This window comes from Rhinatrema bivittatum, chromosome 1 (assembly GCF_901001135.1).
Source record: "Rhinatrema bivittatum chromosome 1, aRhiBiv1.1, whole genome shotgun sequence".
NCBI lineage: Eukaryota > Metazoa > Chordata > Amphibia > Gymnophiona > Rhinatrematidae > Rhinatrema > Rhinatrema bivittatum.
Window position 1 is genome coordinate 400,604,710 of NC_042615.1, and position 20,473 is coordinate 400,625,182.

The window sequence follows — 20,473 nt, forward strand, 5'->3', positions numbered from 1 at the left end:
ATCACCTAACCCAGATGCTTTTCTATTCATTGCAGTACCCTGCCCACCAGTGGCCATAGACGAAATACATAAAGAAGAATTTCCCGAGGCCAAGGTAGGGCCAGTGCATTGCCTCTTCTGCTCCATGTTTCTGTCTGCAACTGTAGAAATGAGGTGTCTTGGCATTCCACCATGATACCATTAAGTCCATGTGGAGAATGCCCCATCTGTGATGAATGAGATGCATTGCCTCCTCTGACTGTACCCACTCTCCAGGGTCCAGCCCCTACAAGCTGAGAAAATCTGCTGGAATGTTGTCCATCCTGGCTATTTGGGATGCCACTAGCAATGCCAGTTGTTGTTCCACCCAGTAAAGCAACTCCTGGGCTTCCTGGGCTACCGCTCGACTCTTGCCAGTTGATGTAAACCACCATTGTCGCATTGTCTGACAGGATTTGCACGGGCAAAACAGAGGCAGAAAGGCAGGTGACGCAAAACGTAGAACTCTCGTCTCTAACCAACTGATAGATCACAAAGCTTCCTCCTTTGACCACTGGCCCTGTGCAGACTGATCCTGGCACACTTAAGAACATAAGAAATTGCCATGCTGGGTCAGACCAAGGGTCCATCAAGCCCAGCATCCTGTTTCCAACAGAGGCCAAAACCAGGTCACAAGAACCTGGCAATTACCCAAACACTAAGAAGATCCCATGCTACTGATGCAATTAATAGCAGTGGCTATTCCCTAAGTAAAATTGATTAATAGCCATTAATGGACTTCTCCTCCAAGAACTTATCCAAACCTTTTTTGAACCCAGCTACACTAACTGCACTAACCACATCCTCTGGCAACAAATTCCAGAGCTTTATTGTGCGTTGAATGAAAAATAATTTTCTCCGATTAGTCTTAAATGTGCTACTTGCTAACTTCATGGAATGCCCCCTAGTCCTTCTATTATTCGAAAGTGAAAATAACCGAGTCACATCTACTCGTTCAAGACCTCTCATGATCTTAAAGACCTCTATCATATCCCCCCCTCAGCCGTCTCTTCTCCAAGCTGAACAGCCCTAACCTCTTCAGCCTTTCCTCATAGGGAAGCTGTTCCATCCCCTTTATCATTTTGGTTGCCCTTCTCTGTACCTTCTCCATCGCAACTATATCTTTTTTGAGATGCGGCGACCATCCAGAGAGATTGGCATCAGTGGTAACTACCACCCAATTTGGAACCTCCAAGTCCACTCCACAACTCAAAGGGCCCGACTAAGCTACCATGAAAGACTGGACTGTGGCAACCCCCTAAAGTAGCAGCGGAAGATGAAAATATTCGGACAACAGATTTCACCAGGAAAAGAGAGACCTCTGCAGAGGCTGCATAAGGGTAAACGCCCAAGGGAATAACTCCAAAGTCGATACCATAGAGACCAGACCCTGGGTGCTGAAAATTCTAAAAGATCATTAATCTGCATCTGCAGTTTGAGCCTAGTGTCAAAGCAAGTCCCCAAGAATTCCAAAACTTGAGAAGGGGTGAAATGGCTCTTTGCTAGATTTACCACCCATCCCAGGGATCTCAACTTCTGTAGAACCTGATGCCCTGCCTGCCGACAGAGGACTTCTGACTTTGCCTGAATGAGCCAGTCATTTAGATACAGGTGAACTAATATGCCCTCTTTTCTGAGAGCTACCACCACCACCACCATCACCTTGATGAAAGTATATGGAGCTGTCGCCAATCTGAAAGGAAGAGTGCAAAACTGAAAATGTTCCCGGGGGTCATGAATCTCAAGAATCATCGATGATCCAGTCTGAAGATAACCTGGATTAAATAATTAAATATTGCACAAGAGAAAAGAATATATTCTGCCTTTATGAGCAGGCAAAACAGACCTTGGATGAGAAACAGAAGTAGTTTGTGTAGAGAACTGTCTCCAGCTCAAGGCCTAGCTAACACGGAATGGGGGGAGTGTACCAAGATAACGGTATTTTGACATCATTAGTTTAGGTAAAGATTCAGTAATTCTCCACTCCAAATAAGGGAGCCATCCCAAAACAAAAGAGGAAAAAAAAAAAGAAAAAACGTGGTCAGCCATACATGTATATAATGTATCTTGTATTAGGGAAGCGAGAGAGCAGAGTAGGCTAAGTAATACTTCACTGTTAGATGCACTATGCTTCCAAGAAAGATTAATTATATATTCATTTCTTGCATTTTACTAATAAAGAATATTCATTAAGACAAGAGGTTGTGGATTGTTACTGAAGTGCTGGCCTAGATTCTGGAATTGAACTCTCTGTGTGCATGGAGAACAGAGATCCCGGAGTATGGTAGCGCTCCGGTAATGAACAAGTCGTACTGCTATGTACAGATATGCTTCGGTCAGATAAAGAGAAGCCAGAAACTCTCCTTTGCGCACTGCTACAATGACTGAACGCAGAGTCTACATATAAAAATGGGGAAACTTGAGAGCTGCATTTACCTTTTTCAAATCTAAAATCAGACAGAAGGTCCCTTCTTTTTCGGTATCACAAAATAAATGAACACCTTCCTGTGCTCTGCTCCCCTATAAGTTTGGGAACAATAGCTCTCAGGCCATGCAAATGTTCTATGGTCCCTTGCACTACTTCCCTCTTGGTGAGCAGAGTGCAAGGGGAGATTATAAACACATCTCTGAGTGGGTGAGAAAATTCTAAAGCAAACCTGTCTCTTATCACGCTTAGGACACACTGGTACGTTGTAATTTTGGCCCACGCCTCATAAAAGAGTCAAATGACCTACTATAGCTGGGATAGAGGAGTGGACTGGCCTCACTTCTTTGCAAGGACTTAGCTCCACCAGAGCCCTGATGAGGGCCATCCTGGTTTGGCTTCCCCATAAAAGGTTCCAGGACTTCTGTCTCCTTGCCCCTTGCCTCTGGGCACCCACCAGAGCCCTATTTTTGCCAAAATCTCCTATTAGCTTGAAGATATTAGACTATCAATTATGCTACCCTTAAAATTTAGTAACCCTTCTCTACATCAGCTTACCCCAAAGTTTTATGTCTCTCATATTAAATATATGCGCCTAATAATAAAAATATGCGTTTTTTCCCCTTATTATACTCCAAATTTTTTCCCCATGTATTCTGATCCAAGTTTTATGCCCTGTTCTATGTAATTGCATTCTCACATGCCTGTTTTCAGTTACAATGTAAACCGAGATGATATGTAAAATTTTACATGAATCCCGGTATAAAAAATGTTAAATAAAATAAATAAATAAGATGGGAACACAAAGAAAAGGACCCCTTTCCCCCCTTTGGCTTATCCTCTGGCAATCTATGCCCTTTATTCTTTCCCAGATGCTTTACCAGCTCTTCCAAGTCTTCTCCAAATAGGAGTATTCTCTTAAAAGGTAATGCTCCCAACTGAGACTTGGACCAAACATCTGCCAACCAGTTCCTTAACCAAAGGAGTTCTGATGAGGTCATACAAAGCATCTGCAACATAGGCCACTACATGTTCCACAAGCTCTGCTTGTTTAGCTGCAGACGCAGACACCGGCCTTGCAGCCTGTAATTCAGACTAGCTCTCTGTATAAAGCTGCTGCATATTGCAGCCCATATGCTTAATGCAGACACCTCAAAAATCTTTTTGAGATTTTATTTATTTATTTAAGAGTTTTTATATACCGTCATTAAGTTATTCACCATCATAACGGTTAACAATAGGGCACCTATATCAAAGAAATAAATGGGTCGTACATTACATGGGTGGTGCCATTAGTTTTCGGTAACAAACAGGAGTTTTATATCCAAAGGTGTTTTATATGGGGGATTGAGTGTTTCATAGCAATTTGTCCTGATGGTTGACTACAGTTAAAAATAGTTTGAACTAGTTCAGTTAGGAGCATTAAATGAGACATTCGGTGCTTTATGCCGCTTCTCCTTATTTAATTGCCTGCATCATTTTCTTTCTTGAAGGCTTGTATGAAAAGCCAGGTTTTGAGTTGTATTTTGAAAAGTTTATGATTGCTTTGGAGTCTAAGGTCAAGGGGCATGGAGTTCCATAATGTGGGACCGGCTAGAGACAATGCCCGTTCCCTCACTTGGGTAAGTCTAGCAGTTTTCACAGACAGGATGGGAAGGAGTGCTCTGTTTGCTGACCTTAAATTTCTGTGTGGGACATGTACTCTAAGTGCTGTGTTCAGCCATTCTGCTTTATCGTCGTGAATAAGTTTGTGTATTAAGCACAGTGCTTTGAACTGTATTCTTTGTTCTATGGGAAGCCAATGTAGGGTGGCGAGAGTATCTGTTATGTGATCTCTTTTGTTCTTTCCAGTGAGAATTCTAGCTGCAGCATTTTGTAAAATCTGTAGTGGTCTTACTGTAGTGTTGGGTAGGCCTAGTAGCAAAGCATTACAATAGTCTGTGCTAGCAAATATCAGAGATTGAAGAACAGTGCGTAAGTTTTGCAAGGATAGTAATGGTTTAAGCTTTCTGAGTATCATGAGTTTAGCATAACCTTCCTTAACCTTTAATGATATGTGTTGTTTGAGGTTTAGTTCATTGTCAATTATTACTCTGAGACTGCGAACTTTCTTTGCTAAGTCAATTTGTAGATTGTTATTGAGAAATATTGGCGTTTGTGTAATATTCATGCTTTTCCTTTCTAAGTGTATAAATTCGGTTTTATCAATGTTGATTATCAGCTCCATTTGGTTTAGTAGTTTTATTATGTCCAGATACATCATGGCTAGGCCTATTGTTTGTTCAATAGTTTCATCAATTGGTAAGATTAACTGGATGTCGTCAGCATAGATATAGTGCATGATTCCAAGTCCAGCGAGGAGATGGCATAGTGGTAGAAGATATATGTTAAACAGCGTAGCGGATAGTGCTGACCCTTCTGGGACTCCTGTTTTCAAGGTAATCTTATTGGATAGAATGTTTTTAATTTGAACTTGAAAAGTTCTGTTATTTAGATATGATATGATTGTTTAGTCTTGTAGACCTATTTCTTCGAGCCTTTTGATTAGTATTTTGTGATTCATTTGTCAAATGCTGCTGATAAATCTAGTAATATCAGAATACATTGTTTTCCGCTATCGAAACCTCTCAGTATATTATCTGTTAGTGCAAGTAAGAGTGTTTCAGTGCTATAGTGCTTACTGAAGCCGTGCTGAGATGGGTAAAGTTTATTGTTATTATCTAAGTGCTCGGATAGCTGTGTTTGTACTGTTTTTTCAATTAATTTGGCCATTAGTGGTAAGTTTGATACTGGTCTGTAGTTTGCTAGTATTTGGGGGTCCATGTTTTTCTTTTTGATTATTGGTTTGATGATTAGGATAGGAAGGTGGAGATTAATCTCCACCTTCCTATCCTACATGTCCTTTAATGCAGCCGAATCAGATACTGGAATGGTGGTCTTCTTCGTGACTGCTGACACTGAAGCATCTACTTGGGAAGCATTAGAAGTTCGAGTGTGCCTTCTGGCAATAGATACAACCTAGCTATTACCCTGCCAACCTTCAGGCTAATCTCTGGAGTGTCCCACTCTGACCACTAACTTCTTCGTTGATCTGTGAAATGGAAAGGTATTTGCTGGACTCCTTAAGCCATCCATGACTGGGTCCACCTCCTCGTGATCAGATTTCTTCTGTGGAACATTGATACCCAGCGGTTTCACAACATGGGGAATCAGAGGCCACGGTTCTTCTTTGTGGAAAAGATGTACCAGCTTAGGATCGTCCCCTTCCGTGACAGGAACTTGTTCAAGTTCCTCATCTGGATCAGAAATGTCAAAAGCAGGATCTGCACTCGGTGAGATATCTACCAGCAGAAACAAATCCTCCAAGTCTTCTAATCATCCTCAGGGCTATTCTGACAAGCCGCCATACTTAGGACCCTTCTGAATCTACACAGAACTCTTTCTCTGAGAAATTTTGGGTCTCTTCCTGGGCTGTGATCCAAGGCTCCCTTCGAATCGAGTTTTTTTGCTGCCCCACGGCTTTCCTAGCCAAATAAGTGGTCACCTTGGGCGCTCCTGCCCCTTGTTTGGCCTGCTACTGCTTCTTGCGCATTGCAGGAGCCTGCCCTGAACTGTCTTCTGAATCACAGATGCATTGAGAGCAGAGGCCACCCCAAAAGAGCAGTGCGTGTGAGTCGCTGCATCTACTGCCAGGCACCATTCCCCTGCCTTTTGAATGCAGGCTGGACCACGTGATCTGCAGCCGCGAGTTGCCACTGGATCCCAGAGAACGGGATCCCACCCATTGACGTGCTGACTACCGCTCAGCCCTTTTCCCTTCAAAAACTTTACTTTTTAAACTTTAACAGACTGTAAACAAATAACAAAAAAAGGGCTACCTCCCTGAGAGCACGGAACCTTGCGGCCAAGGAACTACAGCAGGATCCCACAAGTACTCCAGGGGGAGAAGGAACTGGAACCACCAACTATCAACCCCCAATGTCAAAAGGACTGAGCCACACAAGGTTCCCAAACCCTGCTCGTCCACCTCAAGACCAGGAGGGATAGCACCACCAGGTCCTAGCAACTTTCTTGGATGGAATCTTCTTTCTTCCCTTTTTATTTATTTTTAATATATTGGTTTTTCTCACACTGCAGATTTTGTGCCTCTACATCTGCTGGAGACACTGGAGACAAATACTGGGGGACTACAGGTGGCACATTAAGTTATATGGCAATGTCTGTGAAACTTTCTCTGACTCCATCTGTTGACAGGGATGCGAACTCAAGAGTCTGGACTGATCTGGGTATGAACAGGAATACAGTCTTACAGACAGACACTGAACTGAATAATGCTGTGCCATACAAATTCTTCAGCATCATATTATTAAAACTACCATCAGAAAAGATTAAATATGAAAACCAAATGCAGATATTTCATTTTACACCATATACCAAGTTGACATTTTGTTCCATTCTAGTTTGTTCTTTTCTTTCTTCTCTGTTTATGTATGTCTAATAACACTTTAGAAATAATAAATCATAGGAGCATTCCAAACTTACCAGCAGATCATTAGTAAGACAGAACTCCTTAATAACTTCTAAAAGAGGAACCAACATGGAAGATTTTGCCTCTGACACTCCGTCAATTTTGTTCATATTTTCAACAGTGGTAGGTCTGTTGTAGAGAAGGGATAAAGGACAGGACAGATATGAATGTTTCCTGGTTTCAGGGGTATTTTCTTTGAAAAATATATTGGGTTGACCACCATTTCATGAACCACAGTAGTGCGTTTCATCACTCCATTAATTTTTCTATTAATTAAAAATTTATAGTCCATACTCATCGCAAAAAGGTCCAAAGCGGATTACAGGATAAACATAAATAATCCTTTTGACAAACATTAATTTTGCCATGCTGATATACATCTTAAGGAGGTATTGGAGAAAGTGCTAACAGGAAACCTACCAGAAAGTAGGTTTTCTGCAAACAGAACAAATTAAGTACATTTCTTGTTAGTTGATTGGTAGCATCATATTAGATCTTGTGGGAACTCTGAGGAGAGGATCACATTGCTGGTGGCTGAAGAGAACTGGTAAGTACTGCTTTAGGAAATTTTAGAACTTAAAAAGTTTGGGGGAGAAGTAAACTAAAGGGGTATATGCTTTAGTGTGTTTGTGTGACTGTATTAAATAGCAAGTCAGAAGGCAGACAGAAACCAGGAGTTTGGGTGTTTTGATTTCCGTCCTTTCCTCCCGCCCCAGTTCATCCTTTTATTTATAGGTAGGAGATACTTTCACATTAAAAAAAAATTAATATATATGTGTGTGTGTATATATATATATATATATATATATATATATATATAAATAATCAGCTTTTTAACTTAAACACAGGATTGCCCCAGAGTTTAATCATCCCCTTGCAGGTCACTACCAGATAAATAGTGAATACACTAATACATTTAAAAGACTCAAATTGTACACATCCCTACTCCATTAGCAACCTAAACTTAACTAGGAACCAAACAAAATTAAGATGAAGGCAGCAGTTCAGCAGCAAGAGGGGGGTCTTCCATTCTTTTGCATCAAGTGCCACATGTATGATATTTTACCTGCCGGTGAGAGGTTGTATGTGTACACCAGGTGCAAAAAGCTCCTGTCTGGAGCCTAGAGTGGCAGACCTGGAGGAGTGAGGCAGACAGAGAGGCATACACATGAAACCTTCAAGGCCATAGCACCCAAGTTCCAACTCCAGTCTGGCAGCCCTGGTTCTGCCTTAGAGGAAGAAGGTCTCCTGGATGGAGAGCATCAACCTGCTGTGGCAGGAAATTATCCTGTAGCAAGGACCTGCTCTCCAGCTGAAGCATTGTCCTCTTGCACTGAGGATGTGTCTCCAGGGCTACTGTCCAGCAGGGAAAGATTTGGTCGGCCATCATAGTTGGTGATTCAATTATTAGGAATTTAGACAGCTGAGTGGCTGGTGGGCATGAGAATCACCTGGTAACATTCCTACCTGGTGTGAAGGATTTTAGACCATGTTGGGGAGGAGCTGGCTGTCATGGTACATGTGGGCACAAACGACATAGGAAAATGTGGGAGGGAGGTTCTGGAAGCCAAATTTAGGCTCTTGGATAGAAATCTGAAAACCAGCAACTCCAGGTTAGCATTCCCTGAAATGCTCCCTTTTCCATGCGCAGGTCCCTAGAGGCAGGCAGAGATCTGGAGTCCCAATGCGTGGATGAGATGATGGTGCAAGGAAGATGGCTTCAGTTTTGTAAGGAAGTGGGGAACCTTTTGTGGAAGGGGGAGTCTTTTCTGTAGGGATGGGCTCCACCTTAACCAGGGTGGAACGAGGCTATTATCCCTAACCTTTAAAAAGGAGATAGAGCAGCTTTTACACTAGAACAAAGGGGAAAGCAGACAGTCGCTCAGGAGCACATGGTTTGGAGGGAGGTATCTTTGAAGGATACTAATGAAGCTCAAAAGATTCCTGAGCTAAAAGATTCCAAATTATCCCTGACAGCTGAAAAGCAGAGTGTTAATACAAATAAAAACCCCACTTTGAAATGTTTGAATGTAAATGCCAGATGTCTAAGAAGTAAGATGGGAGAGTTAGAGTGTACAGCAGTGAATGATTACATGGACCTAATTGGCAACTCAGAGATATGGTGGAAGGAAACTAACCAATGGGATAGATGCAATACCAGGGTACAAATTATATCGCAATAATAGAGAGACGCAACTTGGTGGCGGGATAGCATAGAGTCCAACAAGATAAAGATCCTGCAAGAAAATAAGGGCCAGATCTTAAAAAATATGCGCGGGTATAGATTTGTTTACGCAACCCGGCGTGAACAAATCTACGCCCAATTTTATAACAAACAACAAACAAACAACAAACAAATAACATGTGCGCGCAGTTGCGCGCATGTTATAAAATCCGGGGTAGGCGCGCAAAGGGGTGCACACACTTGCGCGCCGAGCCCTAGGGGAGCCCCGATGGCTTTCCCTGTTCCCTCCGAGGCCGCTCTGAAATCGGAGCGGCCTCTGAGGGAAATTTCCTTCCGCGCCCCCCCACCTCCCAGCCCTACCTACCCCCCCCCAACCTTTGTTGCATTAGTTACGCCTCTCCGAGGCAGGTGTAACTTGCACTCGCCGGCCAGCTGCGCCGCGCCATGCCCCGGCACAGGCCACTGTGCAGGAGCACTTGGCCCCGCCCCGGACCACCGCCACACCCCTGGCTCCGCCCCAGGCTGCAGCCCTGCCCCCAGACCACCCCTTTTCGAAGCCCCGGGACATACGCGCGTCCCCGGGGTTTGAAAAATAGGCTCGGCGCGCAGGGGCAGATTTTCTCAGGTTACGCATGTATGTTACGCGTGTTGCCTTTGAAAATCTGCCTCTAAATGCACAATTGAATCTTTATGGGTAGAAATCCCTTGTGTGTTGGGGAAGGATAGGAGTATACTACAGTCTACCTGGCCAAAATGATGAGATGGACAGTGAAATACTAAGAGAAATTAGGGAAGCTAACCGAATTGGTAAATATTCAATTACCTCAATAGTGACTGGGTAAATATAACATCAGGACATGCTAGACAGATATAGTTCCTGGATGGAATAAATGACAGTTTTATGGAGCAACTGGTTCAGGAATCCATGAGAGAGAGAGAAATTTTAGATCTAATTCTCAGTGGAGACCAGGATCTGGTGAGAGAGGTAATTGTGGTGGGACTGCTTGGCAATAGTGATCATAACATAATGAAATTTGAATTAGTGGGGGAACCAAGATGGCCATTGCACAACAGTAGAGTTCTCGAGCTGCTCCAGAGGGCTTCTCTTGTTTCCTTGTCTGTTTGAATTCTTCTTCTATTTCCTCGCCATGGGGAAGTGTAAAGGAGCTATTCGACAGGGCAAGTCAGTCTAACCGGTGGCTGTCTTATGTCAAACAACTATCTTCAAGCACACCTCTCCCCAAGTTTCTGCGGTTGATGCTGGCTTGGCTGGTGTTTGGGATGCCAGCCTGTTGGCAGAAGAGGTTTCCCTCAGCCCTGACCGCCGTTCCACACCGTGTCCTCTCATTAGAGCCGCCATTTCCTCTGACGCTCCTCCTGAAGCAATTGGGACTTTGGACAGTTCCTTTTTATCTTCTAGCCCCGCTTCACCTGCTATACTGACACAGATACAGCATCAGAAGTTAGCTGGAGAGTTCTTGGAGCTCCAAGAAGCGCAGGTTGGTGCAGATGGGTCGGCTCCACTACTTGACTTGCTAGCTAATGCAATTGGATCAGGTACGAAGGATCATAACTTATCTGGTATTGCTCCTGATTTTGCACTTCATGACTCTACTGCTTTTGTTAAGCCTACAGTTATCCCTTTGGACAGGCTTTGGACTGTTATGGTTTCGATCAATTAATTGGTATTGTCCTTGGTCTCTCTGACTACTAATTTACATAATAATTTTCAATCTCATGAGCAATGTCTTAACTTTTTGTAGATGTCCAGTGTAATATCATCAACGACTTGTCTGCTACATCTTGGAGAACTGAGAATTACTTAACTTTCCTCGGATTCCACTTCTTACACCATCTGATCTTTTTTCTTCTTATTTGAAAGAAGTTTTGCTAATTCCAGAGAATACACTTTCTCCCATAGAGAAGGTTTTCTTTCTTCCTACTTCTAAATCAGTGGATAATTCTTTGGTGAAAGTTCCTACTAATTTATCTAATTTTTTGAAAAAATCTGATGATGGGAATGTTATAGATCATGCTACTCTTCTGGTTTCATTTGACTTTATGTAACACTGCAACAATGTTTTTCATTTATATTTTCGTAACAAAGATGCCAAGTTTAAAGGCCAAAAGATTTGGATGTTTCCCGATCTATCCAAAATGACGTAAGAACAAAGGAAGACATTTTTGAAATGAAAGCTGCAGTTTTTTCTTTAGGACATTCATGTGTTATACAGTATCCTTGAAAATGTGTTATAACTCTTGATTCATCCAGATTATTATTTTTTGATCCTATGCGGTTGAGGAACTTTTTAGAGGCCCGGCGAGGGGTTTTGGGTCCTCCCATTATTTCCAAAATGGATATTTAGTGATGGGGTATTGTCTGCTTTGCATCTTTCATCCTTATTTAATGGTTTTTGCTTCTTGTTACTTGTCATTCTCCATGACTTTTTTCCCTGTTCCCCCTTTCTTAAATTGGGGTCTAATTGTGGTAATATATACTAATATATTATTTCCTTAGCTTTTTCTTAATGACATTGAATATAGTATATATTGTCTATTTTTCTTGTCAAATATATTTTTTTTGTTGTATTAGACTTTAAATAAAAATATTTGAATTAATAACAGGAAGGGGGACAGCAAATAAATCCATGGCTCTAGGTAGCACTATATTTTCAAAGGGAAACTTTGACAAAATGAGGAAAATAGTTAAAAAAAGAAAACAAAAAAAAAGCAAACCCCTGAAAGGTGCAGCTACAATGGTAAAGTGTGTGTAACAGGTGTAGGCATTGTTTAAAAATACCATCTTAGAAGCGGAGTCCAGATATATTCCACACATTACAAAATGTGGAAGGAAAGCCAAATGATTGCCGGCATAGTAATAAGTGAAATGAAAGAGGCCATTTTAGCCAAAAGATCTTCATTCAAAAATTGGAAGAAGGATCCATCAGAGGAAAGCAGGATAAAGCATAAGCACTGGTGAGTTAAATGTAAGACACTGATAAGAAAGGCTAAGAGAGAATTTGAAAAGAAGTTAGTCGTAGAGGCAAAAATTCATAATAAAAACTTTTAAAAATATATCAAACAAAAAGCCTGCAAGGGAGTCAGGTGGACTGTTAGATAATCGAGTGGTTAAAGGGACATTTAGGGAATATAAGGCCACCACGGGAAGATTAAATGATTTCTTTGGTTCATTGTTTACTGAAGAGGATATTGGAGAGATACCTGTTCCGGAGAAGGTTTTCATGGGTGATGATTCAGATCAACTGAACCAAATCACGGTGAACCTGGAAAATGTGGTAGGCCTGATTGACAAACTGAAGAGTAGTAAATCGCCAGGACCGGGTGGTTTACACCCAATGGTTCTGAAAAAACTCAAAAATGAAATTACAGACCTATTAGCAAAAATTTGTTAACTATCATTAAAATAGTCCATGCCAATGTAACCCCAATATTTAAAAATGGCTCCAGGGGAGATCCAGGAAACTATAGACCGATGAGCCTGAATTCAGTGCTGGGAAAAATCATATAAACTGTTATAAAGAATAAAATCATGGAACATTTAGATAGACATAGTTTAATGGGATACAGTCAGCACAGATTTACCTAAGAGAAGTCTTGCCTCACAAATCTACATTTTTATGAAGGGGTAAATAAACATGTGGACAAAAGTAAACTGGCAGATGTGATATATGGATTTTCAGAAGGCGTTCGATAAAGTCCCTCATGAGAGGCATCTAAAAAAACTAAAAAGTCATGGGATAAGAAGCAATGTCCTTTTGTAGACTGTAAACTGGTTAAAAGACAGGAAACAGAAAATAGGATTAAATGGTCTGTTTTCACAGTGGAAAAAGGCAAACAGTGGAGTGTTTCAGGGATCTGTACTAGAATTGTTTTTAATATATTTATAAATGATCTGGAAAGGAGTACGACAAGAGAAGTGATCAAATTTGTGGATGACACAAATTATGAAGAATAGCTAAATCTCAAGCGGATTGTAAAATTGCAGGAGGTCCTTGAGAGACTGGAAGACTGAGCATCCAAATGGCAGATGAAATTTAATATGGACAAGTGCAAGGTGATGCATATATGGAAAAATAACCTTTGCTATAGTTAAATAATGTTAGGTTCCACATTAGCATTTACCACCCAGGAAAGAGATCTAGGCGTCATAGTGGGTAATACACTGAAATATTTGGCTCAGTGAGCAAACTGAATGTTAGGAATTATTAGGAAGGAAATGGTGAATAAAATGGTGGATGTCATAATGCCTCTGTATTGCTCCATGGTGTGACCGCACCTTGAATACTGTGTGATGTTTTGGTCGCTGCATCTAAAAAAAATATATAGTTGCACTGAAGAAAGTAAAGAGAAGGGCAACCAAAAAGATAAAGGGGATGGAACAGCTCCCCCCTATGAGGAAAGGCTGAAGAGGTTAGGGCTGTTGAACTTGGAGAAGAGACGGCTGAGGGGGGATATAACAGAGGTCTACAAAATCATGAAATGGCTTGAATGGGTACATTTGAATCGGTTATTTACTCTTTCGGATAATATCAGGACTAGGGGCACTCCATGAAGTTTGCAAGTACCTCATTTAAAACAAATCGGAGAAAATTATTTTTCACTCAATGCATATTAAGCTCTGGAATTCATTGCCAGAGGATGTGGTTATGGCAGTTACTATAACTGGGTTTAAAAAAGGTTTGGATATGTTCCTAGAGCAGAAGTCCAACATGGAGAGATTACTTACCTGATAATCTCGTTTTCCTTAGTGTAGGCAGATGGACTCATTACAAATGGGTATAGTGTGCTCATGCTAGCAGTTGGAGACGGATCTGACATCAGCACGTGGTACATATACCCCTACAGGAAGTGCAGGCGCTCAGTAATCTTCCTTGCAAAAGCTTTATGGATATATGTGTGACTGACCGATCAATTAACTGAACATGATTAACCTGACCGATTGACAGTAGCTGGAGACCGCCAGTGTTCTCAACCGGAAGGCGTCGACACCCGGCAGGGTGGATGCCCAATGTAAGGAAACATAGCTTACCTTGAAAAGGTGAATCCCTATATATATCGGCAGCCGGGCAGGATGCTGAGTCCATCTGCCTACACTAAGGAAAACGAGATTATCAGGTAATTAATCTCTCCATTTCCTAGCGTGTAGCAGATGGACTCATTATAAATGGGATGTACAAAAGCTACTCCCGGACTGGGTGGGAGGCTGCCCGAGGTCAGTTTAGGATTGCCCTTGCAAATGCTGTGTCCTCCCTGGCCTGCACATCCAGACGGTAAAATCTGGAGAAGGTATGGATGGAGGACCACGTTGATGCTCTGCATATCTCCGCAGGCGACGGCATTCTAGTTTCTGCCCAGGAGGCCGCTTGTGCTCTGGTAGAGTGAGCCTTGACCCGTAGAGGTGGTGGTTTTCCCGCTTCTACATAGGCCGCCTTGATAACTTCTTTGATCCAGCAGGCAATAGTCGCCCGTGAGGCCGCTTCACCTTGCCTCTTTCCACTGTGAAGGACGAACAGACGGTCCGTCTTTCGTACTGCTTCCGACATTTCCAGGTATCTGGACAGCAGCCTGCCGATGTCGAGATGGCGCAGTATTCGACCTTCTTCCGACTTCTTCAAACCTTCCGTGGTTGGCAAGGATATGGTTTGGTTGAGGTGGAAGTATGAGACTACTTTGGGTAAGAAGGAAGGAACTGTGCGAAGATGGATAGCCCCTGGGGTGATCCTGAGAAATGGTTGTGCTTGTAGCTCTGAGATGCGGCGTGCTGAACACACGGCCAGTAAGAACACCATCTTCAAGGTTAACAAACGGAGGGACAGGCCTCGGAGAGGTCTGAAGGCAGGTCCCGCTAGGAATTCCAAAACTAGGTTGAGGTTCCACAGGGGCACTGGCCACGTCAGTAGCGGGCGAATGTGTTTGACTCCTTTCAGGAAACGTGAAACGTCTGGGTGTGTGGCAATGCTGTTGCCGTCACTCCTGGGGCCGTAGCAGGATAGCGCTGCCACCTGAACCTTGATTGAATTGAGGGACAGACCCTTCTGGAGCCCATCATGCAGGAAATCCAAAATGATGGGGATTTTAGAGGCATGTGGATTGGTGCTGCGAGTTTCGCACCAGGCTTCAAATACTCTCCAGATCCTTATATAAGTTAGTGATGTGGAGAACTTGCGTTCATGGAGGAGTGTATCTATTACCGGCCCCAAGTATCCCCTTTTCTTCAGTCTAGCCCTCTCAATGGCCAGACCATAAGAGAGAATTGAGCTGGATCCTCGTGGAGGTTGGGACCTTGCCGCAGCAGGTCCCTGTGAGGAGGCAGGGGTAGAGGAGATTTGCTTCCGCCCACGCCATCATTGGGGCTATTTCTAAGGATACCTGTCGGCTTCTGGTTCTGCCCTGTCGGTTGATGTATGCCACCGTGGTGGCGTTGTCCGACATCACTCTGACTGCTCTGTTGCGAAGTCTGTGGGCAAATCGCAGGCATGCTAACCTGGCTGCCCGTGCCTCTGGTTGGTTGATGTTCCACCCCGACTCTTCTTGTTCTACCGCCCTTGGGCGGTTAGTTCTTCGCAGTGTGCTCCCCAGCCGCTCAGTCTGGCATCTGTAGTGAGCAGGGTCCAGGTTGGAGAGGACATTTTTGACCCCCGACTCATGTGGCCGGGCTGCAGCCACCACCGTAACTGATGCCGTACTCTGGCCGGTAGAGGTAGATGCACGGTGTAGTTCTGTAATCGTGGGCTCCACCGAGATAGAAGGGCGCGTTGTAACGGTCTCATATGAGCCCGTGCCCATGGTACCACTTCCAGAGTGGAGGCCATTAGGCCGAGGACCTGTAGGCAATCCCAAGTTGTGGGCTGGGTGGCGCTCAGCAAAGTCTGCAAACGATTCTGGAGTTTTAATCTCCTCTTGGAGGTCAGGCCGACTTTGTCTCCCTGGGTGTCGAATCGGATTCCGAGGTATTCCAGCGACTGCGAAGGCTGTGGGTAACTCTTGTTTGTGTTGACTACCCATCCTAGGCTTTCCAGAAGAGATATGACTCTGTTGGTTGCCCGGTGGCTCTCCTCCAGTGACTTTGCCCTGATCAGCCAATCGTCTAGGTAGGGATGGACGAGAATTCCTTCCTTCCTGAGTGACGCCGCCACCACTACTATTACCTTGGTAAAGGTCCGTGGCGCGGTGGCTAACCCGAAGGGTAGAGCCCGGAACTGAAAGTGTTGTCCCAGGACTTTGAAGCGTAAGTAGCGCTGATGATCCCAATGGATTGGGATATGCAAGTAAGCTTCTGACAGATCCAGGGATGTGAGATACTCCCCTGGCTGTATGGCACTTGGGACTGACCGCTGAGTTTTCATGCGAAATCCTGGGTCCCTTAAGTTCCGGTTGACCGACTTGAGGTCCAGGACGGGTCTGAAGGTGCCCCCCTTCTTGGGCACGATGAAATAAATGGAGTAATGCCCAGAATTTATCTCCCATGCAGGCATTGGGATTATGGCTTTTAGGGACAGGAGCCTCTGCAAGGTAGCTTCCAGTGCCGCCCTCTTGAGGGGTGGACAAGGAGATTCCACAAACTTGTCCGGAGGGAGGTGAAGGAAGTCCAGGTAATACCCTTCCCGGACAATGGCGAGGACCCACTGGTCCGAAGTAATCTAGACCCACCTGCGGCATCCCTGGTCCGGCTTAGGCGCTGCATCCCGCCATTTTTTCCAGGTACCATAGGGTGCTCACACCGCGCGGCCCTGCTTCTTATTCTCTCTTTGGGGCGAACCTCAGGGGTGTTCCCCTGTGATGACGTCATGCATCCCGAATACAAAAGCCTACACTTTTTGCTAGCTAATCGAGTTGGCATCGGTCGGGATCTCCTTACGGATGGGATTCGGTCTGGGTACCTAGCTACTCTGCCTCTCCAACTTTTGGACTTTATCCTAAAGGGGTACCCGCTCCTCGGGGGCCTCTCTCATTTCTTTCAGGTCACTATCAGGAACCAGAACTCGCTCCTCGAGGGCCCATGTTCCCTGACTCGCTGCCTGAACTTATCTCTTCTGCTTGGAAGAAACCGCTGCCTACATCATCAGTGAGTTACCAACTTTATTTCCTCAGAGCTGTTCCCTGGAACCAGGTACTCGCTCCTCGAGGGCCTGCCTCTATTCCAGTTTCTGTGTCACCTTCCGGGAGAAACCGCTGTGTGAGTAACTATACCAACGAGGCTCTATACCAGAACTCTGTGTATGCTCCACTGTACTCACTATCTCAGTTTTCTCCATTACAGCACAGCCATAGAGGGAATCGCTGTTCCAGTATCCTGATGAACCCTAGCCCAGCCGGGCTTCATCTCTACTCACTACTGCCACCTCTGGTGGCTTCTCAAATCTGTCTAATAAAAGATATAACTCTGTATTGTGTGTCCCAAAGCTGAGCCTGACCTGTGGCCCCTCACGGGACTTCCCCCAATGGGCATGGTCAGCTGCCACAGTGTCCAAGGGTCCACCCAAAACCTTACAAACAATAACAGGTTCCAATAAAAGCAAGCATAGTCCATGTGCCTATATGTAATAAATCACCGAAGCTAATGATTTCCAAATTATCCCTAACAACTGAAAAGCAGATTGTTAATACAAACAAAAAACACACTTTGAAATGTCTGTATGCCAATGCCAGAAGTCTAAGAAATAAGATGGAAGAGTTAGAGTGTACAGCAGTAAATGATGAGATTGACATAACTGGCATCACAGTGACTTGGTGGAAGGAGGATAACCAATGGGACAGTGCTATATCAGGGTACAAATTATATCGCAATAAATCACCGAAGCTAAGGATCAACTTGGTGAGGGTGTGCACTTTATGTCCAGGAGGGTATAGAGTCCAACAAGATAAAGATCATACAAGAGACTAAATGCTCAGTAGAATCTATATGGGTAGAAATCTCATGTGTGTAGGGTATGAGTATAGTGATAGGAGTATACTACCGTCCACCTGGACAAAATGGTCAGACAGATGATGAAATGCTAAGAGAAATCAGGGAAGCTAACCAAATTGGCAGTGCAATAATAATGGGAGTTTTCAACTACCCCAATACTGACTGGGTAAATGTAACATCAGGAACTGCTAGAGACAAAGTTCCTGGATGTAATAAATGTCTGCTTCATGGAGCAATTGGTTCAGGAATCAACAAGAGATTTAATTCTTAGTGGAATGCAGGATTTGGTGAGAGAGGTAACGGTGGTGAGGCCACTTGGCAATAGTGATCATAACATGATCAAATTTAAACTAATAACTGGAAGGGGGACAATAAATAAATCTACAGCTCTAACACTAAACTTTCAAAAGGGAAACTTTGATAAAATGAGGCAAATAGTTAGAAAAATACTGAAAGGTGCAGCTGCAAAAGTTAAAAGTGTTCAACAGACATTGTTTAAAAATACAGTCCTAGAGGCACAGTGCAGATGTATTCCATGCATTAAGAAAGGTGGAAGGAAGGCAGAACAATTACCATCATGGTTAAAAGGTGAGGTGAAAGAGGCTATTTTAGCCAAAATATCATCCTTCAAAAATTGGAAGAAGGATCTATCTGAAGAAAATAGGATAAAACATAAGCATTGTCAAGTTATGTGTAAAACATTGATAAGATAGGCGAAGGGAGAATTTGAAATGAAATTGGCCATAGAGGCAAAACCTCATAATAGGAAAATTAGTTCTTACCTGTCAATTTTTGTTCCTGTAGTACCACGGATCAGTCCAGACAGTGGGTTGAGCCTCCTTTCCAGCAGGTGGAGACAGACTAAAACTTGCAGGATGCCCTATATCAGGACAGAGCCTATCCTTTCACCCTTCAGTATAAAGTATGTCAAAGCAGAAAACAATAAAACCAAGAATAGGATCAAGCAAGTAACCAAAAGCTCAACAGAGCAACCATAGAATAATTTAGAAGCATAGTATACCTATACGCTCTTGCATAAACTTGATATAAAATAACCACCAAGGCTTCTGGTGTAAATGCTCAGTAATCTTGCACCAAGGAAAATATGAAATCTGCAGACCTGCAAGAAAACAAGCTTTGAGAGGACAGAAGACAGACAGGGAAGGGCGTCTGGACTGATCCGTGGTACTACAGGAACGAAAATTAACAGGTAAGAACTAATTTTCCTTTCCTGTACTTACCCGGTTCAGTCCAGACAGTGGGATGTACCAAAGCTTCCCTAAACTGGGTGGGACCGAGACAGTCCCGCTCAAAGCACTTGCTGCCCAAAGGAACGGAACACCGGAGCGTGTACATCCAGACGGTAGTGCCGAGCAAAAGTGTGCAGAGACGTCCAAGTGGCAGCCCTGCAAATCTCCTGTGGAGAGACAGACTGACTCTCCGCCCAAGAAGTAGCCTGAGAACGCAGAGAATGGGCTTTCAGACCCTCAAGAAGTGGACGACCTTGACAAAGATATGCCGAGGAAATGGCTTCCGTCAACCACTGTGCAATCGTGGTCTTAGAAGCCTGTTTACCCCGGTTGGGACCACTCCAAAGGACGAAGAGATGGTCCAAAACGCGAAAGTCATTGGTGACTTGAAGATAACGAAGCAAGTTTCGCTTGAAATCCAGTCAACGGAGGTCGCCCCCAGCCGTACCCGCAATCTCCACCGGAGAGAACGCGGGGAGTTCCACTGACTGGTTGACGTGAAAAGCGGAGACAACCTTAGGCAAGAAGGAAGGAACCGTCCTGAGAGAGACCCCGGAATCAGAAAAACGCAAGAAGGGCTCACGACAGGACAGCGCCTGAAGCTCGGAAATACGACGAGCAGAGGAGATAGAGACTAGAAAGACAGTCTTAAGAGTAAGATCCTTGAGCGTAGAGTGGCGAAGAGGCTCAAAGGGAGCCGCACAGAGAGCACGAAGGACGAGGTTGAGACTCCAAGATGAACACGTGGCCCGAGAGGGAGGGCGGAGGTGTCTAACGCCCCTCAGGAAATGAATGACGTCCGGGTGAGCAGCCAAGGCATGACCATCCACCCGACCCAGGAGAGAGTCAAGCGCAGAGACTTGAACACGTAAGGAACTGAAGGAGAGACCCTTAGAGAGACCCTTCTGAAGGAAGGAAAGAACCAAAGGAATAGAGGCGGAGCGTGCCGGGACGCCCGCCTCCGTACATACGGACTCAAAGACCTTCCAGATGCGCACATAGTCCAGAGAAGTCGACTGCTTCCGGGCTTGCAGCAGTGTGGAGATGACCTCCTCCCTATAACCTTTGCGCCTCAGGCAACGATGTTCAAAAGCCAGGCTGCTAGACAGAAGCGATCGGCCTGGTCAAAAATACAGGC

The 20,473-nt window shown here is 44.1% G+C and overlaps 1 protein-coding gene across 1 annotated transcript in view; it reads right to left on the reverse strand.

Moving 5' to 3' along the window:
* Positions 1-20,473, reverse strand: part of WRN (WRN RecQ like helicase) — a 983,741-nt gene that overhangs the window by 128,886 nt on the left and 834,382 nt on the right. The window contains exon 23 of the mRNA XM_029601951.1: positions 6,986-7,100. Within this exon, the coding sequence (XP_029457811.1) occupies positions 6,986-7,100 (115 nt within the window). The remainder of the gene's footprint in view (positions 1-6,985; positions 7,101-20,473) is intronic.